Genomic DNA, 24,234 nt, shown 5'->3' on the forward strand with positions numbered 1-24,234 from the left:
AGAGCCCTTCTTCATCTCTTGTTACATTCTTTGTTTTAAAATCTATATTTTCTGATATAAGTATTGCTACTCTAGATTTCTTTTCACATGATTTGCATGATAAATTTTTTTTTATTTCCTCACTTTCAATCTGCATTTATCTTTAGGTCTAAAATGAATCTCCTGTCTGTAGTATATAGGTGGGTCTTGGTTTGTTTTTTTTTTTAATGCATTCTGTCACCCTATGTCTTTTGGTTGGAGCATTTAGTCCATTTACATCAAAGTAATTATTGATAGATATGTATTTATTGCTATTTTATTACTTGTATTGTGGTTATTTCTGAAGTTTTTCTCTGGTCCATTTCTTATCTTTCTCTCTTTTAAGTTTGCTGACTTGCTTTTGTGATATATTTGGATTCCTTTCTCTTTATTCTTTTCCTGTCTATTAGTGTTTTTTGATTTGTGGTTATCATTAGGTTTACATAGAACCTCTTGTGCATATAGCTGTCTATATTAACTTCATTGCATCCAGTCTGTTTTGAATCTCAATTATTGCATTCTTCATTTCTGACAGTTTTTTAACTCTTTTATCCCTGGGTTAAGGGCCTCCCTGAAGTCTTCCATACTTTTCTCAAGCCCAGTGACTATCCTTATGACTGTTGCTTCAAATTCTCCATCAGGCATATTACTTGTAACTGTTTCACTTAGATCTCCGGCCATGACCGTGTTTGAATTCCTCAATCTTGGCATTTTTAATTTTTTTTTGTTTGTTTTTTGTTTTCTTTTTTTTTCTTTTAAAGATCGTATTTATTTATCTGAGAGAGAGAGAGAGAGAGAGAAAGATCACAAGCAGGGGAGAGAAGCAGACTCCCCACTGAGCAGGGAGCTCAATGCAGGACTCGATCCCAGGACTCTGGGATCATGACCTGAGCCAAAGGCAGACACTTAACCAACTGAGCCACCCAGGTGCCCCATCTAGGCATTTTTTTTTCTAAGTCTATGTCTACTTCTCTGTGTTAGAAAAGCCTGTTATGTTTCCTGCTCCTGACAATTACGGCTTTGTGAAGAAGAGGAAGTCATAAAGTGTCTAGGGCCTGGTGCTTCAAGAAGTGTCTCTGATGTGTGCTGAGTACACTCTGCTGCTGTGTTTCAGCTGCCCTGTCCTTCAGACCAGTCCTCTTCAGAGCCTCTCCTTGCCTGCAGTGGGCAGTGTTTGGACCTTGGCCAGAGTCTGGCATGTTTTAATTATGTATGCTCTTTTCTGCTTGTTAAATGAAACTTGATGGTACTTCCCTTGGAACTGAAACCTTGCAGAACTCCCTGATCGGGAGTTGTGGTGTGTGCAGGGGTTTCTGCTGGTCTTCTGGGGAAGGGGCCCACTGTGCTAGGACTGAGGCAAACTTCACCTAGAAGAACAGTAGGGACAGAGTGAGGGGTGTGGGTCCTGGTGTAAGCAAGTTAGGCAGCCAGTGTTTGAACTGTGCTGTTTACTGAAGGTGGCTCTAAGTTTATGTGAGGGGCAGGGGAGGGAAATGGCACCAGCCAGCTCTTTTGTCCCAGGAGAGGGGTCTCTGTGCTTGCTGCTCTCAGGGAAGCACTCTGAAAAGAGTGAATAATCTTTTCCAGTGTATCCTGGTGTTTTTCAGTTGCTGTTTTCATGCTGTTTGCCCCAGGGTTGTTTGCCTGCCTTCTCTCCAGGAGCAGCACAGTGCCCTCAGGGCTCTATCCCAGCCAAGCCCATGGACCTTTTAAAACTACTGTCTTCAAACTCCCACTGGTTGCAAAAACTCACAAAAATCAGCCCTTCTCATTTTCCCAGCCAACGAAGGGGGAAGTGTTCTCCTTGTGCTCCTCATTGTCTTGCCTTTCTCTGTAACTATGGCTCCCTTCCCTCCACAGCACCCATGCTGTTTCTTCCCCAAACCATGTCTCCACACTTCCTTTCTTTCTTGATGTGCCTCTTCTCTCCCTCTAATTGTGGAGTTTGTTCTATCAGTCCTCAGGTTTATTTCTTGGGTATTCAGAATGATTTGATAGTTATCTAGTTGTGTTTGAGGGATGAGACAAGCCTAGGGTCCTCCTACTACACCACCATCTTCTAGCTCTCTAGTATTAAGTTGGTATCATTTAAGCTTCAGCCCATTCTTTACTCCTCTCCTCCCCATGTTTTAGGTATATGATGTCATATTTTACATTCCCTTATGTTGTGTGTTCCTTTACTGATTTCTTATAGAAATATTCATTTTCACTGCTTTTGTGTTTCCTACTTGATACTGTCACTTTTGGTCTTTCCTTTCCACTCAAAGAATTCTTTTTAATATTTCTTACAGAGCTGATTTATTGGTCATTAACTCCATTAGTTTTTGTTTGGGAAACCCTTTAGCTTTCCTATTCTGAAAGATAACCTTGCTTGATAGAGTATTCTTGCCTACAAATTTTTCCCCATTCAGTACTATGGATATGGCACTCCCTTTTTGTTGTAACGTTTCTCCTGAAAAATCTGCTGATAGCCTTATGGGATTTCCCTTATGTGTAACTCTTCTTTTGTCTTGGTGACTTATTTTTTTTATTTATCACTATATTTTGCCATTTTAATTATAATATGTCTTTCTGTGGATCTGCTTTTGTTGATTTCGTTGGGGGTTCTCTGTGCTTCCTGGATCTGGGTATCTGTTTCCTCCCCCAGAGTAGGGAAGTTTTCAGCTATTATTTCTTCAAATACATTCTCTGCCCTCTTTTCTCTGTTTCTTTCTTCTGGGACTCCCATAATATGAGTGTTATATTTGATGGAGTTACTGAGCTCCCTAATTCTTTTACATAATTCTTTTTTTTTCTCTTTTGTTTAGCTTGACTACTTTCCATTTCTCTGTCATCTAGGTCATTAATTTATTCCTCTGCTTCTTCCAGACTGCTGTTCATTCTGTCAAGCATATTATTCATTTTGTTTATTGAATCCTTTATCTCTGCTGTATTATTCCATATCTCTTTTTTAAGTGTCTCACTGATGTCTTCCACTCTTTTCTCAAGTCCAGTGTGTATCTTTATGATCCTTACTTTAAATTCTCTATAAGTCATGTTACTTATGTCTGTTTTGCTTAGATCTCTGGCTGTGGCTTTGTCCTCTTTTTTCATTTGGGAGAATTCCTCTGTCTTCTCATTTTGTTTGCCTCTCTGTGTCTGTTTCTCTGTATTAGGAAAGTCAACTATGTCTCCTCTTCTTGAGGGAAATAACCTTTTGAAGAAGAAGTCCATGTAGTACCCTGTAGTGTAGTGTCCCCTTTTCCCGAGGCCCTGTCACTTCACTGAGTTTTTCTAATGTGTGGTGCAGGCACTCTGCTGTTGTGTGCCAGGCACTTTATTCTTTAGGCCCATCTTCTGTAGATGCTGTCTTTGCCTATTGTCAGCATTGTTTGGTGCTTGGCCTATTGTGGTGAGCTTTAACTATATGTGCTCTGGTCTGCTTGTGAAATGAGACATGTTGTCACTGCCACTGGAACCCAGGTCCTGCAAAACTCCTGGGTCAGGAGATGCAGTGTTAGCAGGAGTTTGGGCCAGTCTGAGGGAAAAGAACTGGTGTGTTAGGACTGAGGTAAGTGTGACTTGGAAGGTCAGTTCCATCTGAGCATGATGGGGTGGGACTTGGTGTAAGCAATTTAGGTAGTAAGTTCTGGTGCTGTACTGCTTCCCATAGATGACCCTGTGCTTATGCAGATGGGTGGCGGAGGGAAATGGTGGCTGCCAGTTACTTTGTTCACAGATAGGTCTTTCCATGACTCCTACCTCTCTGGGACACTCTGAGATGGGCAAATAAGCTCCCCACTGTGTGCATCAGGTGCTCTTGAGATCAGTTTCCATGCCATATGCCTACAGGCTGTTTGCCCTGAATTCTTTCCAAGAGCAGCCCCAATACTTTGCATGCTCTCTGAGAGGCAAACCCATTGACCTATAAAACTCCAGGCTTTAAGCCCTGCTGTTTTCAAGAACTCATGAAATTCACCCTCTCTGGCTTACCAAACCAGTTCTATGAGGATTCATCTTTCCCATGTGAACTCCCCTTTGTGCAAGTCTGTCTCTTGCCCTTCTCTACAACCTTGGCTCCCTCCCCACCATGGTAGCCATGATCCGTTTCTATCCCAAACCATGCCTCTGTACTTCTACCTTATCTGATGTGGCCTCTTCTCTACCTTTAGTTGTACAGTTTGTTCTGCTAGTCTTCAGATCGATTTCTGGAGTATTTAGGCTGAACTGGTAAATATCTACTTGAATTCGTGGGAGGAGGTAAGCCTAGTCAATTCCTCCTACTCCATGGCCATCTTCCCCTCCATAGCAAATCTTGTTTATACATTTCTCTTACATATTCTGCATCCCCCACAACAGAATGCCTTCATATCTTTGTTAGATGTAGGTTTTCTTCCAGGTATGAGGTAGGTATTGATTTGTAAATGGAATTTTATTTCCTTACTAGGGATTTAAGACATGTTTTTTTATAGAGTGAAATGTTGCATATCCTTTTATGTACTCTCTCATAAAGATTTGTAGAATAATGAAATGGTGTTACACATTTGCTGATATTGACTTTTATAATGTCATATGTGTAAATAAGGGCAAAAAGCATGAATATTAAATAGTTAAAACTCAAAACATTTGAATAAAAAAATTTCTAATTCATCACACTTCATTTCCTATAATAACTGATGACTTGGCTACTTGGCTTCCCTTTTGGATACCTTTTAGTCCGACTAGAGGACAAGATGAAAAACATGTCTAAGATGTATTTAAGAAAAGAATATAGGGGTGCCTGGGTGGCTCAGTTGGTTGAGCATCTGACTCTTGATTTTGGCTCAAGTCGTGGTCTCAGGGACCTGGGATCCAGCCCCGTGTGACTCAGTACTCAGTGTAGAGTCTACTTGAGGATTCTCTCTCTTTCTCTCTGCCCCTCTTTCCCCACTCTGTTATAAATAAATCTTTAAAAAAAAAAGAAAGGAAAAGAATATAGAAGTAAATAAAGTATTCACATGTAATCATTGTATTTCAGTGTATCAATAGAAATAAATCTCTACTTACCAATATACTGAGGTGTTTTCAAAAGAGACAGTATTTAAAGGACCATTATTTTCATTTATTTCAAAAAGGAAATTCTCATGAAATAAAGATGCAAAACATTTTCTGTATCTGTGGTTGAACTTTAAACTTTACTCAGATCTCTACTGTGGACTTTTTGCTTGGAATATTTCATCAAGAAAGTACAGTTGGAAATTCATAATTTAATAATTATTCTTTAATATGAGAAGGCCCTCCTAATAATGGCTAATTTGGGGACATTTGTTAAGTCATACATACACACAAGCCGACATATCAAACAATTTAAAAGTTCTTTACAAATACTGTTTGATATATGTTTTATTTTCATTTTAATCTTATTTTTTATTATTTATCTAGAAATTTATAGATTAAGGTTGTTTTTACTATATTTAGGGTATATTAAAATGTATGTAATCTTGTGGCTTTCTATCTTTGGTCTCATTAAGGTGATGGTGAGGTAGTAGAACAAGTAATTGGACAGCAAACCAATGACCAAGATGAAAGCATTCTTGATGGAATAATCAGGGAGCTACAGAGAGAACAAGATCTTAGACTAATTAACGGAGGAGATGTTCCACATTTTCCAATTAATAGATCATATTCTGCTAATGGTGGTAAGTATACATATATATATATATATATATATATATTTATATGATGGAGGTACTTTATTTATTTTACTTGCACTAAGTAATTACATGTAAGGAACAATTTTAGGTTTTTAAATAAGAACATTTTTATTAATTTACAATTGTGATTTCAGATACACCAAAGTGCCATAATCTCGTCATTCGTGGCTAAAAGGTTTTTAGTTTTTCTTAAGAAATATGGGTGGTATATTTTAATATACTGTTTTCTCTTAAGAATGTATTTGCAGTCTTTACTTCTGTTATAATAAATGAGGTGCTGCAGTAAGTACAGCCTTAAAAGGGGAACCAACCTGTAATGTTTTCAAAATAAAAACCACTGTGAATGTAAGAATTACTAACAAAAAATTTACCCTTCTTTGTTGAAAAAAAAAAAAGCAGCGTTAATCCCCTTCATCTCTTGAATTTACAAAAATACACTGGAAGATAAGCCCTATTCTTAGGAAATACAGATGCAACTTGTGAATTGATTTTCAGAACAGTTTGAATACTGGCAGTATCTTCACTTTACATGAAATGTAACTATACATCTGAATTTTTTTAAAGATTGTATCTATTAATTTGAGAGACAGAGAGAGAGAGAAAGCACGAGAGGGGGTAGGGCCAGAGGGAGAAGCAGACTCCCTTGCTGAGCAGGGAGCTCAATGCAGGACTCGGATCCTGGGACTCTGGGATCCTGGCCCAAGCCAAAGGTAGACGCCCAACCGACTGGGGCACCCAGGTACCCTATGTATCTGAATTTTGTATAAATCTTAGCTTCTGTCAGTTTTACTTTTTTTTTTTTTTAATGATGGCTTGCTTCATGAATTTGTGTGTCATCCTCACTCAGGGGCCATGCTAATCTTCTCTGTATCATTTCAATATAAGTGCTGCCAAAGTGACCACCATCAATTTTACCTTTATCAAGAACTATTAGTTGTACTTTAAAATGCAGTCTTCTTATGGGATTTTGGCAAATGTGTTTCTTTTTACATTTATGTAATTGGGGTTTATTTGGGTATCATAGCTTTTGGAGTCAAAGCATTGAATAAAGCGATTTAAATTTGAGGTGATTCACAGGGTATTATACTCATGTCCTGATTCTTAAGTATCCCATAAAATTAAAATAAAAACATTCTTTGTTCACTTAAGGAGCACCTGACTCACATAGGCTTTCCTTAACCTGGAACAAAATAAGAAGTGGGATGATAATCCTACATAACCAGGCCCTTTTTGTTTCTAAGACATAAAACTTTCTTAGAACACTGATTTAGAGATTCATTAATGAAATCCGCATTCATCTGTACCCTCAATACTAGATTTCTGTGGATAGATTTGAAATGCCATTAGTAAAAACGACCCCACTGACTTCTATTTCCAGTGTTTATTTTTTTTTGTCTTCCTGGGTGCTTATTTTCACAATTGAATGAATCATTCAATTTCCATTTTTATTTTATTTGCAAATACAATAAAAATAAAATAACAGGGAATGTCCAGGGGCTTAAAAAAGGTTTCCTTACTTTATTTCCCCTTTCTTTCATTGCTTTTCAGTTTTGAAAATGAAATTTTTATAGTTAAAAATATTTTTTGCTTATACTTTTTCTCTTATTACTACTTTTGAAAGCCTATTGAAACTTTATTCATAGACCTTTTCATGGGCTAAATATAGGTTTTAGATTAAAAGCTGCTTTCTGAAGTAGTACTATTAAACATTTGTGAATCTACCAAATCATATTAAATATACATTTTGTATTTCCTAAGCATTTAGTAGATGACAGATGTGAATGTACTTTGAAAAAATTATTTAAAAGAGTGATAGAAACTTTAAACATTTATTGAGTGACTTGCTTTATTCAAGGTGCTACAGAAAATGTAGAACAAAAGGATAGCAATATTGTCTTAGAAGTACCATCTTAGACTCTTCTATTTTAGAGTACTGATCTCTAAAAATTTGGTGCCTTTACTCGGAGAAAGTGGTACCTTTCTATTTATTCTAGCTCTGAGAAGTCCAAATATGGACATATCTTCATCCCCAAATATTGGGCTTCGACGTAGTGGTCAAATTGAAGGTGTCCGACAAATGCATAACAATGCTCCTCGGAGCCAGATGGCCACTGAACGAGATCTCATGGCATGGAGCAGAAGAGTGGTGGTCAATGAACTAAATAGTGGAGTTAGTAGGTGAGTCAATAAGGTAACATTGATAAGAAAATTGAGAACTTTATTGTTAGTAAATTTTAAAAACTAAGGTATTTTTTAAACAAGCTGAGTTTTATATTAGTTTTTCTACATTATTCCAGTTAGTTCATTCCATAACTATTTAATGATTATCTTCAGTTTCCTTGGCTATGTGCTAATGGTTTGAGAAATACTGAAAAACGAAAAACATAGTTTGCTTTCCATGAGTTTCTACTCTAGGTTAGAAGATAAGAATACAAATACTATTAAGTGAGAATATGAGACCATATGTTGTTAAATATGTCAGTGGTATATAGACCAAAATTCAACAGTGGTTCTGAGAAAAAGGCCATTAATTTGATATTGGAATAGTTTGGGAATGCAATATACATGTGTTGCAGACCCCACTGCTTAATGTATTTTGAAGTGCCCTTTAAGTGGACTTCCTTGTATGAAAGGATTTTATTAGGATGAATTTCAAATTTAGAATACATATTCTTTTTTTTATTATATTATGTTAGTCACCATATAGTACATCACTAGTTTTCGATGTAAAGTTCCATGATTCATTACTTGCGTATAACACCCAGTGCACCATGCAATACGTGCCCTCATTAATACCCATCACCAGTCTATCCCATTCCCCCACCCCTCTCCCCTCTGAAGCCCTCAGTTTGTTTCCCAGAGTCCATAGTCTCTCATGGTTCATTCCCCCTTGTGTTTACCCCCCCTTTCTTCTTCCCTTTCTTCTCCTACTGATCTTCCTACTTCTTATGTTCCATAAATGAGTGAAACCATATGATAATTGTCCTTCTCTGCTTGACTTATTTCGCTTAGCATTATCTCCTCCAGTCCCGTCCATGTTGCAGCAAATGTTGAGAAATCGTTCTTTTTTGATGGCTGAGTAATATTTCATTATAGATATGGACCATATCTTCTTAATCCAGTTATCTGTTGAAGGGCATCTCAGCTCCATCCACAATTTAGCTATTGTGGACAATGCTGCTATGAACATTGGGGTGCATACGGCCCTTCTCTTCACTACGTCTGTATCCTTGGGGTAAATACCCAGTAGTGCAATGGCTGGATCATAGGGTAGCTCAATTTTTAACTTTTTAAGGGACCTCCACATTGTTTTCCAGAGTGGCTGTACTAATTTGCATTCCCACCATCAATGTAAGTGGGGTCCCCTTTCTCCACATCCTCTCCAACAATTTTGTTTCCTGCCTTGTCAATTTTTGCCATTTTAACTGGCGTAAGGTGGTATCGCAGTGTGGTTTTGATTTGAATTTCCCTGATGGCTAATGATTTTGAACATTTTTTCATGTGTCTGTTAGCCATTTGTATGTCTTCATTGGAAAAGTGTCTGTTCATATCTTCTGCCCATTTTCTTATTTGTTTATTTGTTTCTTCTGTAATGAGTTGAGAAGTTCTTTGTAGATCTTGGATACCAGTCTTTTATCTGTAGTACATTCACAAATATCTTCTCCCATTCCGTGGGCTGCCCCTTAGTTTGTTTGACTGTTTCCTTGGCTGTGCAGAAGCTTTTGATCTTGATGAAGTCCCACAAGTTCATTCTTTCTTTTGTTTCTCTTGCCTTTGGAGACGTATCATGAAAAAAGTTGTTGTGGCCGATGTCAAAGAGGTTGCTGCCCATGTTCTCCTCTAGGATCTTGATGGATTCCTGTCTCACATCGAGGTCTTTCATCCATTTGGAGTTTATCTTTGTGTATGGTGTGAGAGAGTGGTCAAGTTTCATTCTTTTGCATGTAGCTGTCCAATTTTCCCAGCACCATTTATTGAAGAGACTCTCTTTTTTTCACTGGATGTTTTTTCCTGTTTTGTCAAAGACTAGTTGCTCAAAGAGCCGAGGGTCCATTTCTGGTTTCTCTATTCTGTTCCATTGGTCTATGTGTCAGTTTTTGTGCCAGTACCGTGCTGTCTTGCTGATCACAACTTTGTAATACAGCTTGAAATCGGCAATGTGATGCCCCCAGCTTTGTTTTTCCTTTTCAACAATTCCTTGGCGATTCGGGGCCTTTTCTGGTTCCACACAAATTTAAGGGCTATTTGTTCCAGTTCTTTGAAAAATGTCATTGGTATTTTGATTGGGATGGCATTGAAAGTGTAGATTGCTCTGGGTAGCATAGACATTTTAACTATGTTTATTTTTCTGATTCATGAGCGTGGAATATTTTTCCATCTTTTTCTGTCTTCTTCAGTGTCTTTCAAGAGTGATTTGTAGTTTCTAGAACATAGATCCTTTACCTCTCTGGTTAAGTTAATTCCGAGATAACATATGATTTTTGGTGCTATTGTAAAGGGAATGGATTCCCTAATTTCTCTTTCTTCAGTCTCATTGTTCGTGTATAGAAATGCAACTGATTTCTGAGCATTGATTTTGTATCCCGCCACATTACTGAATTGCTCTATAACTTCTAGTTGTTTGGGGGTAGATTATTTTGGGTTTTCCATATATAGTGTCATGTCATCTGCGAAGAGAGACAGTTTGACTTCTTCTTTGCCGATTTGGATACTTTTTATCCCTTTTTGTTGTCTGATTGCTGTTGCAAGGATTTCTAGTACTATGTTGAATAATAATGGCAAGAGTGGACATCTTTGTTGTGTTCCTGATCTTAAGGGAAAGGCTTCCAGCTTTTCCCCATTGAGAATGATATTCGCTGTAGGCTTTTCAGAGATGGTTTTTATGAAACTGAGAAATGTGCCCTCTATCCTTACACTCTGAAGTGTTTTAATCAGGAATGGATGCTGTATTTTGCCAAATGCTTTTTCTTCATTTATTGAGAGGATCATATGGTTCTTGACTCTTTTCTTGTTGATATGATGTATCACACTGATAGATTTGCGAATGTTGAACCACCCTTGCAACCCAGGGATGAATCCCACTTGGTCATGATGGATAATCATCTCATCTTTATTTTTTTATAATAATATATTTTTATTATATTACGGATAATCCTTTTAATGTACTGTTGGATCCTGTGAGCTAGGATCTTGTTGAGAATGTTGGCATCCGTATTCATCAGGGATATCGGTCTGTAATTCTCCTTTTTGATGGGGTCTTTGCCTGGTTTGCAGATCAAGGTAATACTGGCCTCATAGAATGAATTTGGTAGTTTTCCTTCTGATTCTATTTTTTGAAACAACATCAGGAGAATAGGTATTATTTCTTCTTTGAATGTTTGATAGAATTCCCCGGGGAATCCATCAGGCCCTGGAGTCTTGTTTTTTGGGAGGTTTTTGATAACTACTTCAATCTCTTCATAATTTCTCGATCTGTTTAACAAATCAATTTCTTACTGTTTCAGACTTGGTAGTTTATAGGTTTCCAGAAAGGCATCCATTTCTTCCAGATTATTTACTTTATTGGCATAAAGCTGTTGATAAAAGTTTCTAATGATCCTTCCTGTTTCATTGCTGTTCGTTGTGACCTCTCCCTTTTCATTCATAATTTTATTAATTTGGGTCCTTTCTCTGTTCTTTTGAATAAGTCTTGCCAGTGGCTTTTGATCTTATTTATTCATTCAAAGAACCAGCCTCTAGTTCTGTTGATCTGCTCTACTGTGCTCCTGGTTTCTAATTCATTGATCTCTGCTCCAATGTTGATGAACTGCTTTCTCTTGCATGGATTAGGCCTATTCTTCTATTCCTGTTCCAGCTTCTTGAGGTGAGAATATAAAAACTGCCTTTTAGATTTTTCTGTTCTTTTGAGTGAGGCTTGCATGGCTATGTATTTTCCCCTTAGGACTCCCTTTGCAGTGTCCCATAGGTTTTGGACTGTTGTGTTTTCATTCTCGTTGGTCTCCGTAAATTGTTTATATTGATTTTTTATTTCCTGGTTTATCGAATCATTCTTGAGCAGGATGGTTATTAATTTCCATGTGTTTGACTTTCTTCCAAGTTTTTCCAGGTGAATGAGTTCCAATTTCAAAGCACTGTGGTCTGAGAATATGCAGGGAATAATTTCAATCTTTTGGTGTCAGTTGATACCTGTTTTGTACCCAGCATATGATATATTCTGGAGAACGGTCTATGTGCGTTCGAATAGAATGAGTATTCTTTTGTTCTGGGATGTAGTGTTCTATATATATCTATGAAGTTCATCTGGTCTAATATGGCATTCAAAGCTCTTGTTTCTTTGTTGATTTTCTGCTTAGGTGATCTGTCTATTGCTGATAGTGGAGTGTTGAGGTCCCCTACTATTAACGTATTTTTATCTATATGTCTCTTTATTCTGGTTAAGAGTTGGCTTGTGTATCTTGCTGCTCCCCTGTTGGGGGCATAGATATTTATAATTGTCACGTCCACTTGTTGGATACATCCTTTAAGAATAATATAGTGTCCTTCTGTATCTCTAACTACAGTCTTTAGTTTAAAATCTAATCTGTCTGACATGAGAATTGCTACCCCAGCTTTGTTTTGAGGTCCATTGGCATGAAAAATGGTTTTCCATCCCATCACTTTCAGTCTGGATTTATCTTTAGGTTCAAAATGAGTCTCTTATAGACAGCAAATGGATGGGTCATGTCTTACTATCCAATCTTCCACCCTGTTGCGTTATGGGAGCATTTAGGCCATTCACATTGAGAGTGATTATTGAGAAATATGATTTTAACGATGTCATGTTGCCTGTAAAGACTTTTTTTCTATAGATTGTAAATTTCTGTTCTGTATCACTCTTGGGGCCTTTTTACTTTTATAGAACCCCCTCTTAATATCTCCTGTAGGGCTGGTTTCGTGGTTATGAAATTGGTCAGTGACAGGAGATTCTGGAAGGTCCTTATCTCTGCATCAATTCTGAATGACAGCCTTGCTGGATAAAGGATCCTTGGCTGCATGTTTTTCTCTGAAAGAGCTTTAAAAATGCCCCCCCAATCCTTTCTCTCATTCCAGGTCTGTGTAGACAGGTCTGACATAATGCTAATATTTTTGCCTTTGTACCTGAGAAATTTCCTTGCCCTGTCTGCTTTCAAAACCGTATCCTTGGATCTAATATTTGCGAATTGCACTATGACGTGATGTGGCTTAGGTTTGTCGTCATTGAATTTGGGAGGGGTCCTCTCTGCCTCTTGCACACGCATGCTTGTTTCCTTTGCTAGATTGGAGAAGTTTTCAGCTACAATTTGTTCAAATATCTCTTCTAGACCTCTGTTTTTCTCCACCCCCTCGGGGATGCTGATGATTCTGACATTGGAGCATTTCATTGAGTCCGTAATCTCCCATAACCTATATTCTTGAGATTGGATTTTTTTGAGCCAAGTTTCTGTTTTAGCTTTCTCTTCACCATCCCATCCTCCAAATCAGTAATTCGTTCTTCTGCCTCATTTACCCTGGCCGTCAGAGCATCTAGTTTTGACTGCATTTGATTCATAGTATTTTTAATTTCTGCCAGATTCACTCTCATTTCTGCCCTTAGAGATTCTATATTCTTGTTAATATTTTTTTCAAGTCTACACATCATGTTGACCATTTGTTACTCTGAACTCCATTTCTGATAATTTGGTTATATCCATATCCATCAGTTCTGTGGCAGAGGCCACAGACTCATTTATCTTTTCTTTGCTGGGTCGGATTCCTCCTTCTTGTCATTCTGATGAGGAGAGGTTGCAGGGTTGCACAGAGCCCAAATTATTGACCAGGACCCAGACAGTGTGCTCTTGTTTTACAGGGACCTTAGGGATGTGGTCTTCTTGATTTTTCAGCCTGCCTTCTGGGGGAGGGGCCTGCCACGCTGATATTCACGCAACCCTGTTTGGGTAGAGTCTCCCTGTCCCCTACAAGGGGGGATGGGGACTGGCACAACGTGAGCTGGTATTTCCGGGCTTTTTTTCTCTGGCGGCTTTCCCTGGCGGTTTTCTGTGACTCTTCTGAGAGTCAGAGCAGCAGTGGCCGTATCCTAGCCTCTGTCTCAGAACAGAGAGATTGCAGTCCGCTCTCCACTGAGCTCTTCTGGCCTCTTTAACTCTGTTTCTGTTGGTGCTGCTAAAAACCCTGCAGCTGGTGTCCCAGCCCTCACTTCGAGGGCTGGCACATCTCTGTCATTTGTGTTTCTAACACCGCCAGCCACCCCTGCGGGCGCTCCCAAGCTCCCTGTTTCAGTATGGTGCGCATGCACTAGGGAGCACTGGTTTTCAGTTTGGATGTGTGCGAGTTCCCAGGCTCACGGTCTCAGTCTGCTCTCTTGAGGGTGCCCATCCGTGAGTCCTGCTGCTCCCCAGTGCAGGTGGTTACCGCTTCCCAGTGCCTGATCACGGAGGCTCCCTCCCCCTTCCATTTATCTTCTGACATCTTTGGGCAGATCCACGGCTCCCTGCTTCCTATCTCAATACTCAGTGCTGGAGATGTTCATTTGTAGAGATCCAGATGTGTCTTCCTGCGTCTCAGGCTGATTCCGTGGGTTTTCCATATGGTCTGGTACCTATCCAGCTCGGCTCAGGGGACCAGCTGAAAAAGGGGACCCCTACTCCTCTGCCATCTTTTGAAATACTTATTTATAAATCCTAACGTTTCCTTTAATATCAATTCCAGATAATCCACATAGGCTGGAAGTAGATTTAGGGACGAAAAAGGACATTCGACAGAGAACATACAAAATCTCTTAATCATGCTATATCCTTTACCAAGCCTTTTACCAGCTCATCCAACAAGTAGCAAACATAATTTAGTTTCACATTTTCTTTCTACAGCAGTAATAAAAAAAAGGGAGACATAGCTTATTTATGAACTTTTGACAGTAGAGGAATTTGAAATAATTCTTTGCTCAAAACATTGAGGTACAATTGAAAGAAGGAAGTCAAATAGATACTTGTATGCCAATGTTCATTGCTATATTATTCTATTATTCACAATACCAGAACAGTAGAAATAACTCCAGTGTCTGTCCTCAAATGGATAAACAAAATGTGAGTATGCATACAATGGAATATTGCTTAGTCGTAAAAAAAAAAAATGAAGTTCTCATACCTCCTCCCGCATGGATAAACATTAAAAACATGCTAAGTGAAATACCAGACACAAAAGGACAAATAACATATGATTCCACCTATACGAAAAATACAGAGAAAGCAAATTCATAGGGACGTAAAGTTGATTAGAGTGTTAAGTTAACATGGACTGGTAGAAAGAGAAATAGAGAGTTACTGCTTAATGGTTACAAAGTTTATTTGGAGTGATGAAAAGGTTTTGGAAATAGTGGTGATGGTTGTTATGCAACATTGTAAATGTCATTAATGTACACCTAAAAGTAGTTATAGTGGCAAATTTTACATTCGAAGATATTTTTGTTATCTGACTTTCAGACTGGTGGTTTGATTTTTGATGATTTTCTGTCACTTTGACCTTTTTTATTAGGGTTCAGGAAGAATGTCGAACTGCAAAAGGTGACATAGAAATCAGTCTTTATACAGTCGAAAAGAAGAAAAAGCCATCTTATACTATCCAAAGGGTAAGTTTAGTTTTACATTCCTTTGGGTTACACTACTTGCAAATATTTGCAGATACTGGGTTTTTCAAAAGTAGCAGTTATGTGTTAAGGGGCTGTTTTGATAGTTCACTACATATAGGTAACCTATTTTTCAAACCTGAAATTGGTATATATTGTAATTATTAATAAAGATAAAATTACACGATGTCAGGACTGTCCCCCAAAATTTAGGACATGTGGTCATTGTAGGTATAAAACATTTGTGTTCAAATACCATTTTCATGTGCTTAAGGTAAAACCTTAAAATTGTTGGCTGATCACTAATCACAGTGTAATGTGAGTGTTTAGATATCCTAGGTCAGAGGTTGACAAACTACTACCCATGGTCTAAATCCAGTCTACAGCCTATTCCTGTTAATAAAAGTTTTATTGGAACACAGCCACACTTACTAATTAATATATTGTCTATGGCTGCTTTCATGCTATAGAGTTGAGTGGTTATAACAAAGGTCATATGACCTGCAAAGCCAAAAATATTTACACTCTGGCCCTTTACAGAAAAGGCCCATTCTTGGCCTACCTAATCATATAGGAGCAAAATCTGATCTATACATTGGGAAGATTCATATTCCCAGTAGAAACTTCTAAGCAGGGAGTCAGATTCCTATACTTCATTAGGTACATAGTAAGCCCCTTACTAGTATTCTGAGATTGAACAAACTAGTGGCATACTGATGTATAGTCTTATTCCCAGAACTAACCATAACTCCTAAAATGTATGGTAACTTGGAGAGTCTAGGATGATTTTAATTTTATTAAAGAAATCTAGGCAATGGGCACTGAATTTTAAATGTTTTTTTTCAGTATTGATAAACACAATTTTAGGTAAGTATCGTATGAATATCTTCAAATATCCTTAGATCATTTTGATGCCCACTTTCTTAATTTCTCTTGAGGTTTTGTTAGCTTATTTGATGTTCTCTGATAAGATTATTTTCTTAGAGATATTGAATGATTCAGATCCATGATTTATATTATTTACTCTTGCTAAGCTGATTTTTCAGATATCAGACTTGTCTGAGACTAATAAACAGGGTTGTTTGGTCTATAAACATTTTTATTTATATCAAAAATGAGAAATAGTTACATATGGGGTAAGAAACTGGTCCTTGATACTGATTTATTTATAGGAGTTTTAAACTTGTTTTCTCTTGATAACATGCTATGGTTGTAACTTTTACATAAGGGTATATCATTAATATTTTATACTTGTAAAGGTTAGAATAAAATAGTTTTCACTTTAATTTTAGTTGTTAAAATTAAATATTTGTATCGGTTTATTAAATGTATTTTTAAAAGAAGTACATATTTTATTAAGAATTATATATACGTAGGTGTGATATGATATCTTGCTTCATCTTGTAATAAATTCTGAGTAATATAGTATATGTGAATTCTGAGTGGGTCTATTCTTGCAGCCCAAACTTTAAGGACACTCTTTAATTTGATCACAAAATTTTCGAAATAGGGAAGTAGTAAATATTAATGGAAGGTAGTATAAATGTATATAGATCTTGTGTTTTCTTTTGGGGAGATTTATTCCTAATTATTACATCCATCCCTCCCCCACCCAATTAATTTGCTTTATGCATGTTTGTGTTTGTTCACTGAGCATCTGATTTTTTTAAATCTATTTTCTTTCTGTTCTACAGAATGATTATCAGCCTAGCTGTGGGCGGTCTTTACGAAGGACACAGCGCAAGCGTCAGCATACTTACCAAACACGGTCCAATATAGAGCATAATTCACAAGCATCATGTCAAAATTCAGGTGTACAGGAAGACTCAGACAGCTCCTCAGAGGTTAGATATCTGCTATTATTTACTCAGTGTAATTCTTTGTTTGCCAGTTAGTATCATCACCTTGGGTTTACTTTTAATAGTCATTTTATTAGAAACAAATTCTAATGATTTTCTTTTAAGAAGATTATTCATTGGTAAGGCATTTAATAGGCAAATTTGAGCATTATATTGAATTCCTTTAGATACCTTCTCTGATTTATACCTAAGATATTATTTTGTTTGAGAGTATCAAATATGCCAGTGAAAGTTTGAGTTTGGGACAATGAGAAAAGAGTGAGAGGAAATCTGCCCATAAATAGAAAGTGGAATATAAACACTGATAGCTAGTTTACAGTCCCAGAACTGGTTTACTGTGTAATCAGCAGAAAGACATATTTTCCGTTATTGTTGACTTCATCATTCATGAAGATTATGAAGTGATGGCTTTTTTCAGACCTACTTTTTTCATGGTAGTAGAATAGAGTATACCCATTATTTTCTTCCTCTCTTCTCCAGTCCTTTCCTTTTGTTCTTTTAACAACTTTAGTTGCTAAGTGGATAATGTGGGTTTAATTATTCATTGGCAATATATGGCACTCCCATTATTCTTCCAGCATTCACAGTTCTTTAATTCTTATCAATGATGTCCTTCCTTTTCTCCCTTACCTATGAAAATCTTGAACTAAAACAAATGGTGAGGTATTGAGGAATGATTTTACCTTTCTAATGTCATAATGGTGGTGTGGTTTTATTTTAAAGAAGAATCCTAATATTACTAAATGTTTATAGTTAAAATGCTTTTTTATAAGGATTTCTTTTGAAATAATCACTTGGGTATGAGGCAGTTGGTGATGGTACAGGTAAAACAAGGTAGGCAGTGAGTTATTGTCTACACTGGAGATTGTGTACACAAGGGTAATTTATTCCCTCTACTTTGGTATGTTTGAAATTTTGCATAATAAAAAGATTATTAATTTTTATGGGGAGTAATTATGTTAACTTGGCAAAGGCATATAGATTTTTTTTAAGTAATGGTCTTAACATTTAAGAGGGTTATATTTGGGAACCTTAAGGAGTCTGTTCAGTCTTTGAAATAATAAAAGATGTCCCATATCACTAAGATAGTAGATATTAGAAAGTTTTAAATACCTGGTAGGCTTAGTTGTGAGTTACAGATATATGTAGAAAAATGATTATGTACATTTTGAAAAGATTTATTGATTTATTTTAGAGAGAGAGAAAGAGAGAGTGCATGAATGGGGGAAGGGGCAGAGGGAGAAGAGGAAAAAGAGAATCTCAAGTAGACTCACCACTGAGCGCAGAGCCTGACAGGTAGCTCAGTCCCACCACCATGAGATCATGACCTGAGCCAAAATCGAGTCGGACATTCAACCTACTGAGCCACCTGGGTGCCCCTTATTATGTACATTTTAACTGGAATGTTGTTTTGGTTGGAGGAAATACAAAAAGTGTTATAAAACAGGTAGTGTGTGCTGATTAATGATATGCTAGTTAATAACCATATATCTCAATTGCTGGCTCCTTGTTGCAGGAAGATGAAACACTTGGCACAAGTGATGCTTCTGTAGAGGATCCTGTTATTGAATGGCAAAGTGAAAGTTCTTCCAGGTAGTTTTAATGGTTTTGATTTGGCCAAAATTGTTTGACCATTTTAATATGAAATTATGTTCTTGTAGGAATTTAGTAAAACCGGAGTTAAAATAGTAAATTATAGTAGAAAGAGTACTGGGTTGGAAATCCAGAGACTTGTTTTATCCTGGTTCTGCCAGTATCTTTTTGGGCATGTCACTATGGGCTTTAGTTTCCTCATTTGTAAAATAAGATGCTTTGTAAATCCAAGATTCTGCATTTTAGCAGGCTATGTTTATTTAGTTGAGTTTTAAAATAGCTACATTTAACCATTTCCAGGGATTAGGGGCATCTTTATTTAAAGAAGCTTATGTGACTTGGACAGGAATTTTGAATTTTAAATTCTGTTATGGGAAACTAACCATTATACTTTAGCCAAGAAGGATTTCACTGAAATCACTTAGATAATGATCAGTAATCTATACTGATATTTTTTTCTGTTCAGTTAGAACAAAATCAAGCCATGTCATTTATAATGCTGTTTTATTACAAAATGATCATCTTTCAATTAGGAAGCAAAACTATTCCTTTTCTAAACTTATATATTCATAATTTTGATACATTTATAGTGATTCATCAAGTGAATATTCTGATTGGACAGCAGATGCTGGAATAAATTTGCAACCTCCAAAAAGACAAACCAGACAGGCAACAAGGAAAATATGCAGCAGCTCTGAGGAGGAGAATTTGAAGTCACTGGAGGAAAGGCAGAAGAAACCTAAGCAAACTAGAAAGAAGGTTTGTAAATTTACAGGTTGTTTTTATTTTTGCCTTTGACACTTGAATAATAGAAACACTTGACTTTTCTCTAAAAATAACATTCCATCTGAGAAACTAAGTAAAGTTGTTTAAAATGACTTTAAAGTAAAAAGAAGTTTAAATTTTTTTTGTTATCAAAAGTAGAGGCTAGAATATCTTCATTATTATTTTAGTTATTAAATTAAAACATTGATAATCACTTTTAAAATATAGTAGAGTTTTAAACAATAAGCTACTACAGTATTAAAAAGTTATTCTTGTCATGTTTCTGGTAATACATTTCTGTACATTTTGGACTTGTGAAATGGAAGAGTATAATAAATCATGTAGGAGTTTTTCTTCCATTTCTTTATATGTTTTTATTTCATCCCGATGATGGTTTCTCTTCCTCACTGTAATTTCAGGTAAAGACTTAATCCACATAGTTATTTGAATATTAATGTAAAAATTTATTATGTACATATTATACATATATACAGTGTATCCTGTATCCTGTTGCTTTAGTAGACAGAATTATCTTCTTGATTGTCACCATTTTATTGGCAAAAAGATCCTCTGTTACTTGTACTCAAATTCACATGGTATTCTTAGGACTTAAAAATTTGTGGTTCTAATGTAGTATATAATGTCATATTATTATCTGTCAACCAAAATTGAGCAACATATTAAAGAATTCACTTGATTATTTTATTGGTACAAAATTTTACATAATTAATTGGTAAATGAAAATGTTTAAAATTTGTATATTTCAGGTTTTATTATAACCTGATTTTTTTAACGTTCTCTGTTATTTTTCATACTACTATTCATATATTTATGGCTTATATATTTGTGAACTATATTTTAGAAAGGAGGACTGCTTTCTATAGCAGGTGAACCCAATGAAGAATGGTTTGCCCCTCAGTGGATTTTGGATACCATACCACGACGTTCCCCGTTTGTCCCACAGATGGGAGATGAGGTAATTGTTACCTGTTATAATCTTTTTCTCTTGGAACCTCAAGAGCACTCACTTTAATCAGTCTTAGGGCATTTATATTCTCAATTCTATTATATGTACACTGGCTTAACTGCTGTCCTCCACTATATATTCTTGTGGACAGTGACAGAATCTTACTAATTTTTGTATCCTTCGTGTTATCAAAAACCTACCTCTGTGCTTTAGAGACAAAATATAACTCGAAGACAGAGTTTGGGTAAAGAGGAACAGTAGCTTTATTGCCTTCCCAGTCAAAGGAGTCTACATACAGCAGGCTATGGCCTTCAAAAACTTCAAGTCCACTGGAGGAAGGGGATGGGGGTGCTTAGGGAAATACAGAATCTAGCTGGTTTTGATAGGAATTGTGTACTTTCTGCCAGCTCTTTTATTATGCCTTTAGGGTGGTAGCAGGTTCCTGAAACAAAAGGCTAAGAAGGGAGGAGGGGAGGTTTGCAGGAGAGAGGTAAAAGGTTACTTTAAAATCTAGCTTCACTGAAGCATTACTGTAGCCGTTTTAATTTCTGTTCAACTTTATGCTTTTAAGTGGTTTCACTTGTGGTACTTAACACAGAATCTTCAATATATTGGATGCTCAGAGAATATTTAAATAAATTGATTGGCTTATGAACTCATGAAAATAATTGTCTTTATTTTAGCTTAATTGCTACTTAGTAGAATTACAGTGGTATTTTGAGTCCTAATTCAAGTCCTAGTATTTTTTTTTAAGAAGCCCATGCTCAACCTGATAGAAAATATACTAGAGGACAGTTACCCCTTTCAGTGATTAGAAGAATGTCATTTCATAAGCAAGTCCTTCCTACTGAGCCTATGATTAAGTAAAATAGCCAAAATTATTACTGGTCAATCAAAAATTGATTTAAATTCTAGCTTGTTGAAAATTTTCATTTTCTTATAAAAATTATGGTAACATTGTAATATTTTGACTAAAATTGGCTTATATATTCTGTGGTATATTGAATAGCCATTCATTTCAGAGTGATTAAATGTTTGCAGTTCTTAATTTAAGACTACTGATAGGAATGTAATATTGTCATCATAATAAAAGAAGGGGCAAAACTTTGCAAATGGATCTAAAAGTCATGGGACCAATAAAAATTTCACCAAATGTTTCTATAATTGACTTTTATGGATACCTTATACCAGACATAGTGATCAAGTAGTCTTATAAGTAAATAATTACTTGCTGATTATCTTTTGATATTATTAAAATGTTTCCTTTCCTAATTGTATCTTCAAATAAGTATTGGAATTTGGAGCAATGCTTGTTTGTGTGGTTATTTTAGTAGAACATGCTCTGATGAATGCCGTATTAAAAAAACCCTAAAGAGCTTTTTCAGGGACATATTCAAAATCGTGATTTGTTATACTTATTGCCTGTTCTTATGGAGCTTAAGGGGAGTAATTTTCTTAAGATTTTATTTATATTCCATTCACTTAACATACAGTTTTATATTAGTTTGTTTCAGGTATGCAATATACTGATTCAGTGCTTCCGTACAACACCTGGTGCTCATCACAAGTGTACTGCTTAATCTCCAGCACCTTTTTAGCCCATCCCCCTACCCACATCCTGTCTAGTAACCATCAGTTTGTTCTCCATAGTTAAGTCTCTTTCCTGATTCCCCTTGTCTCTCTTTTTTTTCCCTTTGCTATTTTGTTTTGTTTCTTAAATTCCACATATGAGTGAATTCACATGGTATTTGTATTTCTCTGCCTGACTTATTTCACTTAACATAATATTTTCTAGCTAAATCCATGTCCTTATAAATGGCAAAATTTCATTCTTTTCAATGGCTGAGTGGAATATCAATATTAAAATATTAATAAATATTAATAAAAATTTAAAAAATATTAAAAAGCATTTTAACCATAAATATTTAGTAATATTATTTAACATTTAGTAATTTATTTTTTAAAATAAAACCACACCACCATTATGACATTAGAAAGGTAATATTCCTCAATACCTGACCATTTGTTTTAGTTTAAGATTTTCATAGGTGAGGGAGAAAGGAAGGACATCATTGATAAGAATTAAAGAACTGTGAATGCTGGAAGAATAATGGGAGTGCCATATATTGCCACATTATCCACTTAGCAACTAAAGTTGTTAAGAGAACAAAAGGAAAAGCCTGGAGAAGAGAGGAAGAAAAGAATTGGTATATGCTATTCTATTGGAATATTACTCAGCCATTGAAAAGAATGAGAATTCCATTGTGTATAGATAAGTTGATGGACACATAGGCTGTTTCCATAATTTCACTATTGTACATAAAACTGTAATAAACGTTGAGGTGCATGTATCCACTTGAATTAGTATTTTTGTATTCTTTAGGTAAATACATAGACGGTAAATTCTGGATCCTAGGGTAGTTCTATTTTTAACTTTTTGAGGAACCTCCATACTGTTTTCCATAGTGGCTGCGCCACTTTGCATTCCCACCAACACTGCAGGAGGGTTCCCTTTTCTCCACACCCTTGCCAAGACTTGTTTTTTGTTGTGTTGTTGATTGTAGCCATTCTGACTGGTGTGAGGTGGTATCTCATTGTAATTTTGATTAGCATTTCCGCAATGATGAGTAATGTTGAGTATCTTTTCATGTGTGTGTTGGACATCTGGGTGTCTTCTTTGAAAAAATGTCTATCCATGTCTTCTGCCCATTTTTGAATTAGATTATTTGTTTTTGGGGTGTTGAGTTTTATAACTTCTTCATATGTTTTGGATATTAACCCTTTATCAGATATGTCCTTTGCAAATATCTTTTCGCATACTGTAGGTTGCCTTTTAGTTTTGTTGATTGTTTCCTTTGCTGTGCAGAAACATTTTATTTTGACGTTGTCCTAATAGTTTATCTTTGCTTTTGTTTCCCTTGACTCAGGAGACATATGTAGAAAGAAGTTGCTACACCGTTGTCAAAGAAGTTAGTGCCTGTGTTCTCTTCTAGGATTTTTATGGTTTGAGGTCTTACATTTAGGTCTTTAATCCATTTGGAATTTATTTTTGGTTTTGGGTATATGAAAGTGGTCCAGTTTCATTATTCTGTATGTTGCTCTTCAATTTTCCCAACACCATTGGTTGAAGAGACTGTCTTTTTCCCATTGGATATTCTTTCCTCCTTTGTCAAAGATTAATTGATCATGTAGTTGTGGATGTATTTTTAGATTTTCTATTCTGTTCTATTGATCTATGTATCTGTTTTTGTGCCAATACCATACTGTTTTGATTACCACAGCTTTATAATAAAAATTGAAGTCTGGAATTGTGATGCATCCAGCTTTGCTTTTCTTTTTTAAGGTAGCTTTGGCTATTGGGGGGGGGGGCTTTTGTGGTTCCATACAAATTTTAGAATTGTTTGTTCCAGTTCTGTGAAAAATGCTGGTGTTATTTTGATAAGGATAAATGAAATATGTAGGCAGTGTTGGGTTTTATAGACGTTTTCACAGTATTTGTTCGTTCAATCCCTGAGCATGGAGTGTCTTTCCATTTCTTTGTCTTATCTTCAATTTCTTTCATCAGCGTTTTAGTTTTTAGAATACAGGTCTTTAACCTCAGATTTATTCCAAGGTATCTTATTAGTTTTGCTGCAATTGTACATGGAATTGAATCCTTAATTTTGCTTTCTGCTTATTCATTATTGGTATGTAGAAATGTAACAGATTTCTGTACATTCATTT

At 36.1% G+C, this 24,234-nt stretch overlaps 1 protein-coding gene and 1 pseudogene across 1 annotated transcript in view; one reads left to right on the top strand and one right to left on the bottom strand.

Moving 5' to 3' along the window:
- BRWD3 (bromodomain and WD repeat domain containing 3) overlaps window positions 1-24,234 on the top strand; it is a 216,465-nt gene that overhangs the window by 113,896 nt on the left and 78,335 nt on the right. The window contains exons 18-24 of the mRNA XM_040630327.1: window positions 5,508-5,675; window positions 7,685-7,868; window positions 15,237-15,330; window positions 17,022-17,171; window positions 18,703-18,779; window positions 19,370-19,538; window positions 20,407-20,520. Of these exons, the coding sequence (XP_040486261.1) occupies window positions 5,508-5,675; window positions 7,685-7,868; window positions 15,237-15,330; window positions 17,022-17,171; window positions 18,703-18,779; window positions 19,370-19,538; window positions 20,407-20,520 (956 nt within the window). The remainder of the gene's footprint in view (window positions 1-5,507; window positions 5,676-7,684; window positions 7,869-15,236; window positions 15,331-17,021; window positions 17,172-18,702; window positions 18,780-19,369; window positions 19,539-20,406; window positions 20,521-24,234) is intronic.
- On the bottom strand, window positions 6,493-6,593 carry LOC121103800 (annotated as a pseudogene).

This window comes from Ursus maritimus (genome assembly GCF_017311325.1).
Source record: "Ursus maritimus isolate PB19 chromosome X unlocalized genomic scaffold, ASM1731132v1 scaffold_X1, whole genome shotgun sequence".
Taxonomy (NCBI): domain Eukaryota; kingdom Metazoa; phylum Chordata; class Mammalia; order Carnivora; family Ursidae; genus Ursus; species Ursus maritimus.